The 13036-nt window shown below is 42.6% G+C and overlaps 1 protein-coding gene across 7 annotated transcripts in view; it reads left to right on the top strand.

Moving 5' to 3' along the window:
- LOC115102440 (rap guanine nucleotide exchange factor 3-like) overlaps nucleotides 1–13036 on the top strand; it is a 47332-nt gene that overhangs the window by 32808 nt on the left and 1488 nt on the right. For 6 of the 7 annotated variants that reach the window (XM_029622389.2, XM_029622393.2, XM_029622388.2 and 3 more), the window contains 20 exons: nucleotides 427–487; nucleotides 964–1040; nucleotides 1818–1964; nucleotides 3456–3559; nucleotides 4065–4153; nucleotides 5818–5896; nucleotides 6280–6430; nucleotides 7354–7436; nucleotides 7889–7919; nucleotides 8197–8275; nucleotides 9526–9663; nucleotides 9985–10082; nucleotides 10279–10404; nucleotides 11379–11560; nucleotides 11844–11934; nucleotides 12062–12112; nucleotides 12337–12424; nucleotides 12546–12610; nucleotides 12732–12786; nucleotides 12880–12951. In XM_029622389.2, coding sequence (XP_029478249.1) covers nucleotides 427–487; nucleotides 964–1040; nucleotides 1818–1964; nucleotides 3456–3559; nucleotides 4065–4153; nucleotides 5818–5896; nucleotides 6280–6430; nucleotides 7354–7436; nucleotides 7889–7919; nucleotides 8197–8275; nucleotides 9526–9663; nucleotides 9985–10082; nucleotides 10279–10404; nucleotides 11379–11560; nucleotides 11844–11934; nucleotides 12062–12112; nucleotides 12337–12424; nucleotides 12546–12610; nucleotides 12732–12786; nucleotides 12880–12951 — 1867 coding nt within the window. The remainder of the gene's footprint in view (nucleotides 1–426; nucleotides 488–963; nucleotides 1041–1817; nucleotides 1965–3455; nucleotides 3560–4064; nucleotides 4154–5817; nucleotides 5897–6279; nucleotides 6431–7353; nucleotides 7437–7888; nucleotides 7920–8196; nucleotides 8276–9525; nucleotides 9664–9984; nucleotides 10083–10278; nucleotides 10405–11378; nucleotides 11561–11843; nucleotides 11935–12061; nucleotides 12113–12336; nucleotides 12425–12545; nucleotides 12611–12731; nucleotides 12787–12879; nucleotides 12952–13036) is intronic. The other variant, XM_029622391.2, reaches the window with a different exon arrangement.

The following is a 13036-nucleotide window of genomic DNA, read 5'->3' as shown; positions in this document are numbered from 1 at the left end:
GAATATGGGGCCCAGTTCTTCGAAAGGGAATTGAATATGGTAGAAGTTCTTCCAAAGGGAATTGAATATGGGCCCAGTTCTTAGAAAGGGAATTGAATATGGGGCCCAGTTCTTAGAAAGGGAATTGAATATGGGCCCAGTTCTTAAGAACGTGAATTGAGCCTCCAGTGGACTCGAAAATCTGCACACGATGAGCGGTTTTCCCAGACCCAGATAAAGTCAATCCTGGTCTGCAAAAGCAATGCTCAATCGAGTTTTGAAAGTGATTAGAAATTATTTTTAGTCCAGGAATAGGTTAAATCTGGGTCCAAGAGGAGGAAGCAGCCCTACTGTATGTCCTGTAGCGCTAAGGCTTTACACTGACCCTCTCTCTGACCTCTCCCTGTTTAATCCTGTCTCGTTCCCTTTCCTTGTTTCTTCCTGTAGGTCCGTAAGGAGTTGGCAGCAGTGCTGATGTTTGAGTCCCATGCCAAGGCAGGCACAGTCTGTGAGTGTCATAGTCCTCTGTGATGTTTTTTTAAAACTCTGGTGGGCGAGAGAGTGAAAGAGAGCCTCACCGGGCCCACATCACCACCACAGGTGCTAGAGATACTCTGTCTCTGTTACCATCCTCCCCCTCAGTGCAGCATACAACAAACCTGTCCATCAGTAACAGAACAAATTATTTCTGCCACGGATGTAAAACCTACTGAAACCCACTTGAATATTTCAAAATCTTTATCTTGGACAATCAGTCCATTAGATTGTCAGAGAAATCTGTCTGTCGGCAAAGCTGACTGAAATGTCAACCGAAAATGCCATGAACATGGGAAAAAAATACAAATCACCAGCACTTTGCCTCCCGGCCTTTCGTTTTTATTGGACTTACCTGTGAAGCACTGTGCCTACATCCTTGTCTGGTAGAGCTGGCTGACTGTTGAGACTGATGTGAATCCTACATCTCGGTCTCTTTGTGTTTCTCAGTGTTCAGTCAGGGAGACAAAGGCACTTCCTGGTACATCATCTGGAAGGGCTCTGTCAATGTCATCACACATGGAAAGGTAAGGTCTTTACCCCAGTTATCTTAATTGTGTACAATTCTTTAGGATACACAGTATAGTTTGGATATAGAGAATTTGAATTGTATTCACACTACTCTTACAGTTAATCAAATCAAGTTAATCAAATTGTTGGTCACATGCGCCAAATGCAACAGGTGAAATGCTTACTTACGAGCCCATTCTCAACAGTGCAGCGTTAAAAAGTAAGACAAATATTTTCTAAATAAAATAGGAAATAGTAACACAAAAAAAATAGTAATGAGGCCGTATACAAGGAGTACCAGTACTGATTCAATGAGCAGAGGTACGAGGTACTTCAGGTAATACAATATGTACATGTGGGTGGGGTAAAAGTGACTTGGCAATCAGGATATATAATAAACAGAATACCAGCAGGGTATTTTAAGTGTGAAAGTGTCTCTATTTGTGAGTGTGTGTGGCGTCAATATTCATGCATGTGTTTTGTGCGTGTGAGCGTATGCAGTCTGTGTGTTGGAGTGTCAATGTAGTATGTGTGAGTGTGTGGGTAGAGTCTAGTACATGTGCACATAGAGCCAGTGCAAGAGAGTTAGTGCAAAACAATAAAGAAAGAAATCATTGAGGGGGTCAATGTAAATTTGTCCAGGTAGCCATTTCATTAACTGTTCAGCAGTCTTATGGCTTGGGGGTAGAAGTTGTTAAGGAGCCTTTTGGTCACACTTACATAGTTATACTGTGTGTGTGTGTGTGTGTGTGTGTGTGTGTGTGTGTGTGTGTGTGTGTGTGTGCGTGATGCAGGGCCTGGTGACGACGTTACATGAGGGAGAAGACTTTGGGCAGCTGGCCCTGGTGAACGATGCTCCCAGAGCAGCCACCATCATCCTGAGAGAGGACAACTGCCACTTCCTACGAGTCGACAAACAGGACTTCATACGCATCCTCAAGGTAAGTTTGGTTACAAACTGAAGATGGGTGCATATCGTATTCATACTGATGTGTGTGTACTGTATGTAAAGTAGATACACGTTCTCTTTGATCACAACCTGCTTTTGTGTACAGTACATACTCTATTCAAATCAATAGGGGCGTGTGGGTAAAATCACTGGGGAAGCCAAGACAGTAAAAAAGGTCATACTACAACCTATGTTGTGATAATTGCGTTGTTTGCTCTATACCCATTAGTTCATACACCACCGTGATATACAATAAGACAGTGACAACAAGTGAAGTCCACAAAGCACATATATTGCTATATATGTATAGAAAAAAATCTACTTAAACATGTAAACATCATCAAATCAACAAGTCTATATATGCTTAGTTTAATGCACTGAAAGCAAACTTAAAAATACCAAAAACTATTTAGTCCAACCCATGTTGCTAAATATCATGTGGCTGTCCATGGCACTGATTTGTGTGTGTGTGTGTGTGTGTGTGTGTGTGTGTGTGTGTGTGTGTGTGTGTGTGTGTGTGTGTATGCGTGCGTGCGTGTGTTTGCGTGCATGTGCAAGCAAGTAAAACAAAAAAGTTGACTCACCCTACTTGAAGAGTACGCTTTTAGTTTTTTGTTTTCATAGGCTACCTATCGAAATTGCTTGCTAGCCTAACTTCCTCGTATGGTTTACAATGAACCAGCTAAGTTAGCCAGCTAGTTAACGTGAGACTACTAGACTACATATTGAACTTCAATCATCTCTGGCCAGTGGCACAAAATTTTTAATTTTTGGTTAGATCAGAATCGCCATCATAATCATAGGCCTGTCCAGAGAATTAAGACATAACCACACATCCAAATCCCCAACTCCATACATGGCTTAGGAAAGGGACGATTTAGCAAGCTAGCTACTGCAGGACATCAACACAAGTAGACCAGAAACAGACATGTTTTCTGACAATTAGATTATCCTTAGAATGTGATTTGATTGGTGTAAAGCCAAATCCAAAACTGGCCTCCCTTGGGGGAGCCTTTTGCTGTGCCAGGACAACCCACAGTTGAGCTCAGCTCAACACTGATTGGCTCATTCTTTTTTTATTCTTTTTTTTTTTATCAAGAGAGGCAAAATGCTTGCTGGTATTGATCAATCAAATGCTACAGCGGCAAAATGCAGCATCAGATACGTGTGCTACACATACTGAGACAGAGGGGCGCTGTTTCCTTCGCTCTGAAGATTTCTCCTGTGAGATTCAGCCACTTGCGAATTGACTCAAATTTCTGAAAACACAGAGAGACGAAGGATATATTATTTTATAAATAAAATGTAAAAATGTGTCAAATATTTTGGGAAGCCTGGCTTCCCTTGGCATCCATGAATACACACCAATGATTCAAATATGCCTATTGCATATGCTAAAAGGTGTATGTATCCATGTGTACCATGTATAGTGTGAACTGCATGTAAAGTGTGTGCATGACTGTGTGTTTACATTGTGTTTCAGGATGTGGAAGCTAACACCATGCGTCTGGAGGAACATGGTAAAGCTGTGCTGGTGCTGGAGAAGGCTGAGTCAACCAATCCTGGAGGGGCAGGAAACAGCAGCAAGTAAGACACTCCCATATATTATACTGTATAACAACAACCAGTCAAACAAGCACTTATACATTAATCAAGACCTAAATGAACACACTCCTCTAAGGCATTTTTAGACCAATGTCATGTAAAACACAGATGTTTACTGTAGAATATTAAATGTGCAAGAAACAAGCACTGTTTTAGTTAACAGTGTTGTTAATTGTGGCAGTTAGCTGCCTGCCTATTGCTGAGTCAACACAGAAATAGACATGAACCCTGTTCAGTTGAATAGACTGTGCTTTGTTATCTCACTTCAAGTGTTTTAGCAAATGTTGAGTTTAATCAATGTGATGCTCAAATGGCTGCCTCTTTATACTGTTAACCAATGTGTCCACCTGTGGCTCTTTCCACACTACACACATACTGACACGCTCTCCCCCTCCCCTCGGCTCTCCCTCTTTTTCTCCCTCTCCCTCTGTTATTTCCTCCTCTCCCTCTCCCTCTCCCTCTCCCTCCCCCTCCCCTACACACTCAGGTATACAGTGATGGCTGGAAGTCCAGAGAAGATCCTAGAACACCTGCTTGAGACAGTGAAGCTGGATACTAATGGCAGTGATGCTATAGGTAGGTAACCTGTATGGCTTGCCTTGTATGGGTCCAAACGTTTCTCTACTGTAGTGGCTGGACCCCTCTATGTCGCTGGACCACTGACATATTCCCACTGTTTTCTGTTCAAAGAACAGGAGTTCCTCTTTTAAAACAATCTAGGTAGAAGCAGGAATTCTCCAGGGTAACTGTTTAGGCCCCTTGCTTTTTTTTTCAATCTTTACTAACGACATGCCACTGGCTTTGAGTAAGGCCAGTGTTTCTATGTATGCAGATGACGCAACACTATACACGTCAGCTACTACAGCGACTCAAATGACTGCAACACTTAACAAAGAGCTGCAGTTAGTTTCAGAATGGGTAGCAAGGAATAAGTTAGTCATAAATATTTCCAAAACTAAAAGCATTGAATTTGGGACAAATCATTCACTAAACCCTAAACCTCAATTACATCTCATAATGAATAATGTGGAAATTGAGCAAGTTGAGGTGACTAAACTGCTTGGAGTTACCCTGGATTGTAAACTGTCAAAACATATTGATACAACAGTAGCTAAGATGGGGAGAAGTCTGTCCATAATAAAGCGCTGCTCTGCCTTCTTAACAACACTATCAACAAGGCAGGTCCTACAGGCCCTGGTTTTGTCACACCTGGACTACTTTTAAGTAGTATGGCCAGGTGCCACAAATATGTACTTGGGAAAATTGCAGTTGGCTCAGAACAGGGCAGCACGGCTGGCCCTTAAAAGTACACCGACAGCTAACATTAATGACATGCATGTCAATCTCTCATAGCTCAAAGTGGAAGAGAGATTGACATCATCATTATCATCATCATTGCTTTCGTAAGAGGTGTTGACAAGCTGAAGGTACCGAGCTGTCTGTTTAAAATACTAGCACACAGCTCGAACACCCATGCATACCCCACAAGACATGCCACCAGAGGTCTCTTCACAGTCCCCAAGTTCAGAACAGACTATGAGAGGCTCACAGTACTACATAGAGCCATGACTACATGAAACTCTATTCCACATAAGGTGACTGATGCAAGCAGTAGAATCAGATTTCAAAAGCAGATAAAAATACACCTTATGGAACAGCGGGGACTGTGAAGTAACACAAACACAAACATAGGCACAGACACATGCATACACACACATGATAACATACTATACACACTTACACATGGATTCTGTGTTGTAGGTGTGTGGTAGTGGAGTATGGGCCTGAGGGCACACACTCAGTGTGTTGTTAATTCTGTAATGAATGTATTGTAATGCTTTTGAAATTGTATAAATCCCTTAAAATTGCCGGACCCCAGGAAGAGTGGGGATCCATAATAATAAATACAAATACAAAACACACTATACTGTACCAGGATGACCGTACAGTAGCTTCACATCTGAATCCTCAGCCAAACTTTAAAGATCGTTTCTGGTTTCATGGGAACGGTTTGTTTTGGTCACTCACATGAAACAGCCAACAAAGACAGAAAAGAACAGGCAGAATCAGGCCAGGCACATTCCTGGAAATTTATTTTATATCCGCTCACTAAAGGCCATCAGATGACTCATTGCGCCTGTGTTTTTCAGGGAGGAAGTGGATGGGACACAAAGTGGAGGGACACAGAGTGCCATTAGTCCTTGTTAGTGAGTTATGTGTTGTTCTGTCTGTGCCCACAGATCCCTGTGTGAGCGACTTCCTGCTAACCCACAGGGTCTTCATGCCCTCCAGCCAGCTTTGCCCGGCCCTGCAACACCAATATCCTTTGATGATTATGATGATGGTGGTAATGATGATGATGACGGTGGTGGTAGTGGTTGTGTGATGATGATGATGATGTCCTAAGCTATGTCTATTTCTATTTACTTACACTTAGTCTCTAAGAGGATCACATACCCAACATTTGTGGGAGTATTTTGAATCTGTGTACCCGAAAAACAAATTAAACGTTTAAATGTTATTCAATTAAATAAATAAAACAAATGAACATAATTCAACCAAAGCATCCAGCCGCTCCAGCTGAAGAGACAGACCAGTGTCTCTTCAAGTCGAAAGCAGCTCAGACCGTGGTCTAGGTCTAGAATAGCTGTGTTAAGTTGTTGTTCAGGTGTGTTGGTTCTCTTCCTTATCCCTGAGTGCACCTACCATGCTGAGCCTTCTGAGGGCTCAGATCTGGAGAAGGCAGCCTATGCCCTCAACACCAAGCAGAAGATAGTGAAGTTGATTTGCCAGTGGGTGGCGCTGTTCGGCCAGCTGCTCAAAGATGACCCCATCGCTGTAGACTTCCTGGAGGTGAGTGAAGGGGTAGTGGGATTCTCTATAACCAAACAAATCAAAATCAAATCAAATCAATTTATATAGCCCTTCGTACATCAGCTGATATCTCAAAGTGCTGTACAGAAACCCAGCCTAAAAAAGCTAGCTGTGCCACCAGAGACCCTGGGTTCGCAGCCGGCCGCGACCGGGAGGTCCATGGGGCGGCACACAATTGGCCTAGCGTCGGCCGGGTTAGGGAGGGTTTGTCCAGTAGGGATATCCTTGTCTCATTGCGCACTAGCGACTCCTGTGGCAGGCCGGGCGCAGTGCGCGCTGACCAGGTCGCTAGGTGTACGGTGTTTCCTCCGACACATTGGTGCGGCTGGCTTCCAGGTTGGATGCGCGTGTAACAGTATAGACTTTACGCCCATCCCCTCGACCCGACCTGGGCGTGAACCAGGGACGCTCTACACACGTCAACAGTCACCTTCGAAGCATTGTTACCCATCGCTCCACAAAAGCCGCGGCCCTTGCAGAGCAAGGGGAACCACTACTTCAAGGTCTCAGAGCAAGTGACGTCACCACTAGCGCGCACCACCGCTAACTAGCTAGCAATTTCACATCGGCTACACTCGCTGTGTTAAGAAGCAGTGCGGCTTGGTTGGGTTGTGTTTCGGAGGACGCATAGCTCTCGACCCTCGTCTCTCCCGAGCCTGTACAGGAGTGAGACAAGACAGTAACTACTAATAATTGGATACCACGAAAAAGAGGGGTAAAAATAATAAATAATAATAATAAAAATAGCAGAGCCTTATATCAATGTTATCCAAATATCACGCTCTGAAAAATCTGTTATACAGTAAATTGTGCAGTATATTGTATTGAATCATAGCCTGTGTGTTGTGACCATAATAATATACATTCAGTGTTGATACATTGAGTGTTTCTATGCATGACAGACGCTGGGGGAGGAGGTGGCAGGTGACTCCCGTCTGTCCAGTATGCTGAGGGAGCAGCTCAGAGACAGGAGGAGAACCAGAATGTGAGTAGTAACACATTTTTATTTATTTTACCTTTATTTAACTAGGCAAGTCAGTTAAGAACAAAATATTTATTATTTTCAATGGCGGCCTAGTTAACTGGCTTGTTCAGGGGCAGAATGACAGATTTGGGGATTCAATATTTCAGTTACAAGTCCAACGCTCTAACCACTAGGCTACCTGCCACCCCTTTCGCCAGAGTGTATCTGAAATGTACAACTTTTGGGCTCATAGGGTGAATAATGAAGGTCAAAGTTCAATATAGTATGGTATGGATATAAGCCTTGTGCTCACAGGAATGTGAAACAAAAGCAAAAGTCATGTTCTTTCCTTTACGGTCATATTGATAACATTATGTAGTATCGTAACCAAGCCAATAAGAGTGTTTCTGGAATCTAGATTTGAGATTTGAATTAGGTTACTGTCATGTTTGTATTTTTCAATATCTTTCCAGGCTTGAGAATGAACTCGGGTCACTGACAAGGGTAAGTTGAACCACATTAATAAAGGCTTATAAAGGTCATTCTTGCGCACACAAATACATCTGCATCTCTGTTTATTACCACATGCCATGTTCTCTTTACTTAGACAGATTGGGAGATAGCAGAAGAGACAATACAACTCCAACCTTTATAACACAGCGTGTTAGTCTTCAGAGCTGCTGGAGCTAAAAGATAAAAGATTAAAAGCATAAAAAAACATAGAGAAATTAAAAGTCACACTTGTGGCTGACTTACTCTGTCTATTGTTTGTTTCCATTAGCTTAACCATCAGTTTGACTGGTTTTCCAGTTGTGAGGAGCCAGTGGGGAAGTGTCTGCCAATCAGATCAAAGGACAAAGGTCAGTGAGACTACTACTACCATAGCATGGTAATAACTATGTCATGAATAGCATGGCAATGCCTTTTCTATAATGACACAAAATGCACAATTTGCCTTTTTTTCTGTTTATTAACTATTGGATAACCATTGGCAGCCGACTGTAACCATGAAATGCACTTACAGATGGATCAATGTAAATGTGTCACAACTTCCGCCGAAGTTGGTTCCTCTCCTTGTTTGGGCGGCGTTCGGCGGTCGGCATCGCCGGTCTTCTAGCCATCATTGATTCATTTTCCATTTGTTTTGTCTTGTCTTCCCACACACCTGGTTTCAATTCCATCATTACATGTTGTGTATTTAACCCTCTGTTCCCCCCATGTCCTTGTCCGGAATGTTTATTGTAAGTGCTTGTGCACGTATTTCTGTAAGGGGTGCGTACTGGCGGCAGAGGAGTCAGGCGCAGGAGAGCAAAAACTGTGTTACAACGGTGCAGTTTAATAATAAAAATCACAGTAAACAGAACAATCAATACAATGGGTACAAAACCCGTCGCACGCCAGAAATACGTGCACAAGCACTTACAATAAACAATTCCGGACAAGGACATGGGGGGGAACAGAGGGTTAAATACACAACATGTAATGATGGAATTGAAACCAGGTGTGTGGGAAGACAAGACAAAACAAATGAAAAATTGATCAATGATGGCTAGAAGACCGGCGACACCGACCGCCGCCCGAACAAGGAGAGGAACCAACTTCGGCGGAAGTCGTGACAAAATGGTTGTTGCTATACTTTGTTTAAAATATCCAATGCAGCTGTTTGTTTTTTAAAATCTCAATGTTAAATAATTTCTGAGTAAAAATGAAGTACCTTATTGTGATTGTTTCAAATTATTAGAATTGTCAAAAATAGCTTGATAACAAAGAACAATTTCTGGGTGTGGGGAGAGGAAAACTGAAAACTAGCTGTTATTGATAGAGAGGTTTGGAACACTCTTTCTTATTGGTCTATTAACTCATTTACATCCTGAGGATTTCACCAGGCAGGCTAAAACTCCATCCCACCAAAACAGGCTGACATTTCAGGTGGTCTTTTAAAACAGCTCTTACACTAAAAGGGCATTATCATCATTTTCACAATTTACAGTATTATTCCAACCTCATAGTGTGGAAATATATATAAAACACAGGACAATCCCATTTTTTGACTGCACTGGGCCTTTAATTTTTAACTTCCTTTCCCGTGTCTCTGTGTTTTCTCTCCTAGTATTGTATGAGATCTTCCGGCCAGACCATACGTCAATCACTCTGATGCTGCCGGTGAACACCTCTGTTCAGGAAATGATGTCATCGCTGGTAAATCCAGGAGGAGACCACGTTCTGGTCAAAATGAACTCCATGGGAGGTGCGTGGCTATTCTTTCTTTTTCCATGTCATCTGGAAGCAATATGAAGCCCTTTTCTAAGATACAGCTGTACAGGACATTCATTTTTTTCCCTTTCAGTTTGTACACTTGGTACAATACTCCCTCCTTCAGGCAAGAGCAGCTATATTCATAACTTTACAATTTGGTATAGGTGCATGTTAATGTCTTGTGACATGTCATTTGAGATGATGGTAAGTTTTATTGAGAGAGTGTGTAACTGTCAGTGAGTGTTGATGTTAAGTCGGGATGTGTGTCTCTGAGGTATTGTGTGTTAAAGGGCTTGTCTTTGCCATATCATAGACAGGGCTCAGCTGAAGCTGGACGCCACAGCAGTCTACACCTCCCTGGGGCTGAATGAGAGACTGTTCCTCTGCACTGCCACCCAGGTGGAACAACTGGTGAGTCCTAACCTCACCTACAATCTACATCTACTCTATAGTTTCTCATGGGTGCTGAGATGACCATATATAACTTATCTATAACTTAAGAACTACATCGCATGGTGAATCAGAGAAAAACATCCCAGACCGTTCATAGATATTTGTGTGATTTCATGGCATTATTTATGGTGTTTGTTCTCTGGCATCTTGACAGATGCCCCTGAAGGAGCAGCAGGGCCCTGATCAGAGCACCATTGACACTTTAGAGCAGATGTGTTCCAAGGACATCGCCAGCCAGCTCACCAACTACGACTGGGAACTGTTTACCGCCATGCATGAGGTAAGGAAGGAAATGAGCTGAGCCCATGCCAGAGCTTTGCCAGTGTTATGGAGTGGAAGTTATGGATTTGGGACCAGCAGGATAAGAGTTCAAAGAGGAGAAACTGTGACGTATGCTTGCAATAGGCGCTTGAGTGGGATCATTTGCTACCCAGCTTTAAATACCGAGTATCACCAGTATGCCCCATTTCCCTGAAAAAAAAGGGCTTAGTTAATAAGAATGAGGTAGAAAAGTTTGAAAATGTATGCAGTCACTACTACTGTAAGTCGCTCTGGATAACAGCATCTGCTATAAATGACTCGAATGTACAGGTCTATTAAGGGTATGACATCTATCTCACATGTGGGTATGCACCGTGGTGGGGAGCTGGTTTGACAAGGCCTGGTGACTCAGATGTGAGCTGTCTCAGTCTGTCTCAGAACAACAATAGCCCTGATTATACTCTAACGTGCATCATTCGTCCTGATCTTGTCTTGATCTTGTCTGTTTACACTTGTAAGATCTGATCACAATCGGTTAACAAAATGTATTTGAATCGTCTACACTTGTCTGAAAAAGTGGGCACAGGACACATTTTAGCATCAGGTATAAACAGGCCTAAAGGATTCGCTATCTGTCACTCGGGCATGTGTCTGAGGCATCCTCTCTCTGGTAACTGTTACTGCAGCATCATATCAGTCATCAGGTCGACTCCTCACCTGACACACTACTACCTTGTATTAGCCACGTGTTCATCTGACACACACCTCTTTTTATGCAAGTTTATTTAACCAGGTTGTCCCACTGAGGTCAAAATACCTCTTTGACAAGGAAATCAAGTTCAAGTCAAGTTCAAATGTTATGCCAAATTGAAGGTTTAGTCCATTGGATGGTTGCTTGATATACCTGTATTTGGGTACATACAAATACTTTGGATCTGTGTTTAATGTGCCACAGTACATACGGATGGTAAATGAATGTGTCTCTCCCACCAGGTGGAACTAGTGTACTATATATTTGGGCGACATAAATTCCAAGGCGCCACCACAGCTAACCTGGAGCGTTTTGTGCATCGCTTCAACGAGGTGCAGTACTGGGTGGTGACGGAGGTGTGTCTGTGTGCTGACCTGATGAAGAGAGCCATGCTGCTGAAGAAGTTCATCAAGATGGCCGCCATGTGAGTCTCACTTAAATTAAGACACAGTTTACCTTGTAACTTGCAGATTAATGACTATGTTATCTTCGGGGTAAATATCCCTACATATCAGTATACTATATTGGTGATTTTGTACAATAACACTCTATATACAAAAAATATTCAACATACCAGCAGAAATCATGTTTTCATATCCAGATAAAATATTGGTCATGTCTGTAGACACTGTTGCTCTAATAACCATTTTGGTAATGTATATGTTTAGTCTTCCCACAGATGTTACTGGCTGTGTTTCCTGTTTCAGGTTGAAGGAGCAGAAAAACCTCAATTCATTCTTTGCTGTGATGTTTGGTCTAAGCAACAGTGCTGTACAGAGACTTTACAAGACCTGGGAGGTGAGGCCTGCTGGGGACAATGACCTACGTTTTTAGGATCGCTTATAATAACAATGTATTTTATTTATAACATATGTGAAATGGATATCAGAGGAGTAACAGTTGTTGTTGTTGTTGTTGTTGAAAGAGAGTGCCGAGTAAGACGAAAAGGGTCTATTGTGCCTACGAGAGGTTAATGGTGAGTGAGTTAATGTGTACAAGCTTCATAACAAAGTGTTCTATTAAATGTCATAGATAACAACAGATGACATCACAGGCCACTTGTCAATCCCTCCCCCTCATTTCCACTGTGTGTATGAATCATGTTTTCCTTCCTTTGTAATATGTGCGTTGTTTATGGCCTATATTTCCTTTATAACTAGAGCTAATGGAGAAGTGTGTGTATTTCTCTTCATGTGTCAGGATCCATCACGTAATCACAGAGCCTACAGACTGGCTGTGGCAAAGCTCAGTCCTCCCTACATCCCCTTCATGCCCCTGCTACTAAAAGGTAGTAGTGATACGTTGTTAGAAACCTCTTGTGGTAGATGTAGCATTCGATACCTAAGTAAAGTCTGCATGGCCCTACACTGAGCCAGTATGTTGTTCTGTTTCGCCATCGGTTCCTCTAGACATGACATTCATCCACGAGGGAAACAAGAACTACACTGAAAAACTGGTCAATTTTGAGAAAATGGTGAGTTTGTCGAGCCTAAATATCAAATTCTTACATCGGCCCTTACCCAAGTTATGTCTTCTCTTTGTTTGTCTTGTAAACTATTGGCTAAATAAGCCGCCTTGTCTTTTCACTGTTTCAGCGCATGATTGCCAAGACAGTGAAGATCGTTCGAGGGTGCCGAAGCACGCCTTACGGTAAGACAACAAAATGAAAAAGTTGTAGGAAAGAATGGAATAAGGACAATGTTGGGGCATGGTGTTCACACTCAACGGCTCTTTGTCCCGCAGTGCCTTCCTCGCCTCAGAAGGGGCTCGCAGACAGAATGTTTCTGGAGGCGCCTTCCATTCGGGTGTCCACGTGTAAGCTATGCCACATAGCTATGCCTCAATGCTTAACTCATTTTCCACTCAGAGCTTCAAATGAGATTAAGTAAATGTAGCTCTT

This window comes from Oncorhynchus nerka, linkage group LG20, assembly GCF_034236695.1.
Source record: "Oncorhynchus nerka isolate Pitt River linkage group LG20, Oner_Uvic_2.0, whole genome shotgun sequence".
Classification (NCBI taxonomy): domain Eukaryota; kingdom Metazoa; phylum Chordata; class Actinopteri; order Salmoniformes; family Salmonidae; genus Oncorhynchus; species Oncorhynchus nerka.
The sequence above is the reverse complement of the archived record's forward strand: the minus strand, read 5'-3'. Positions and strand labels throughout refer to the sequence as shown.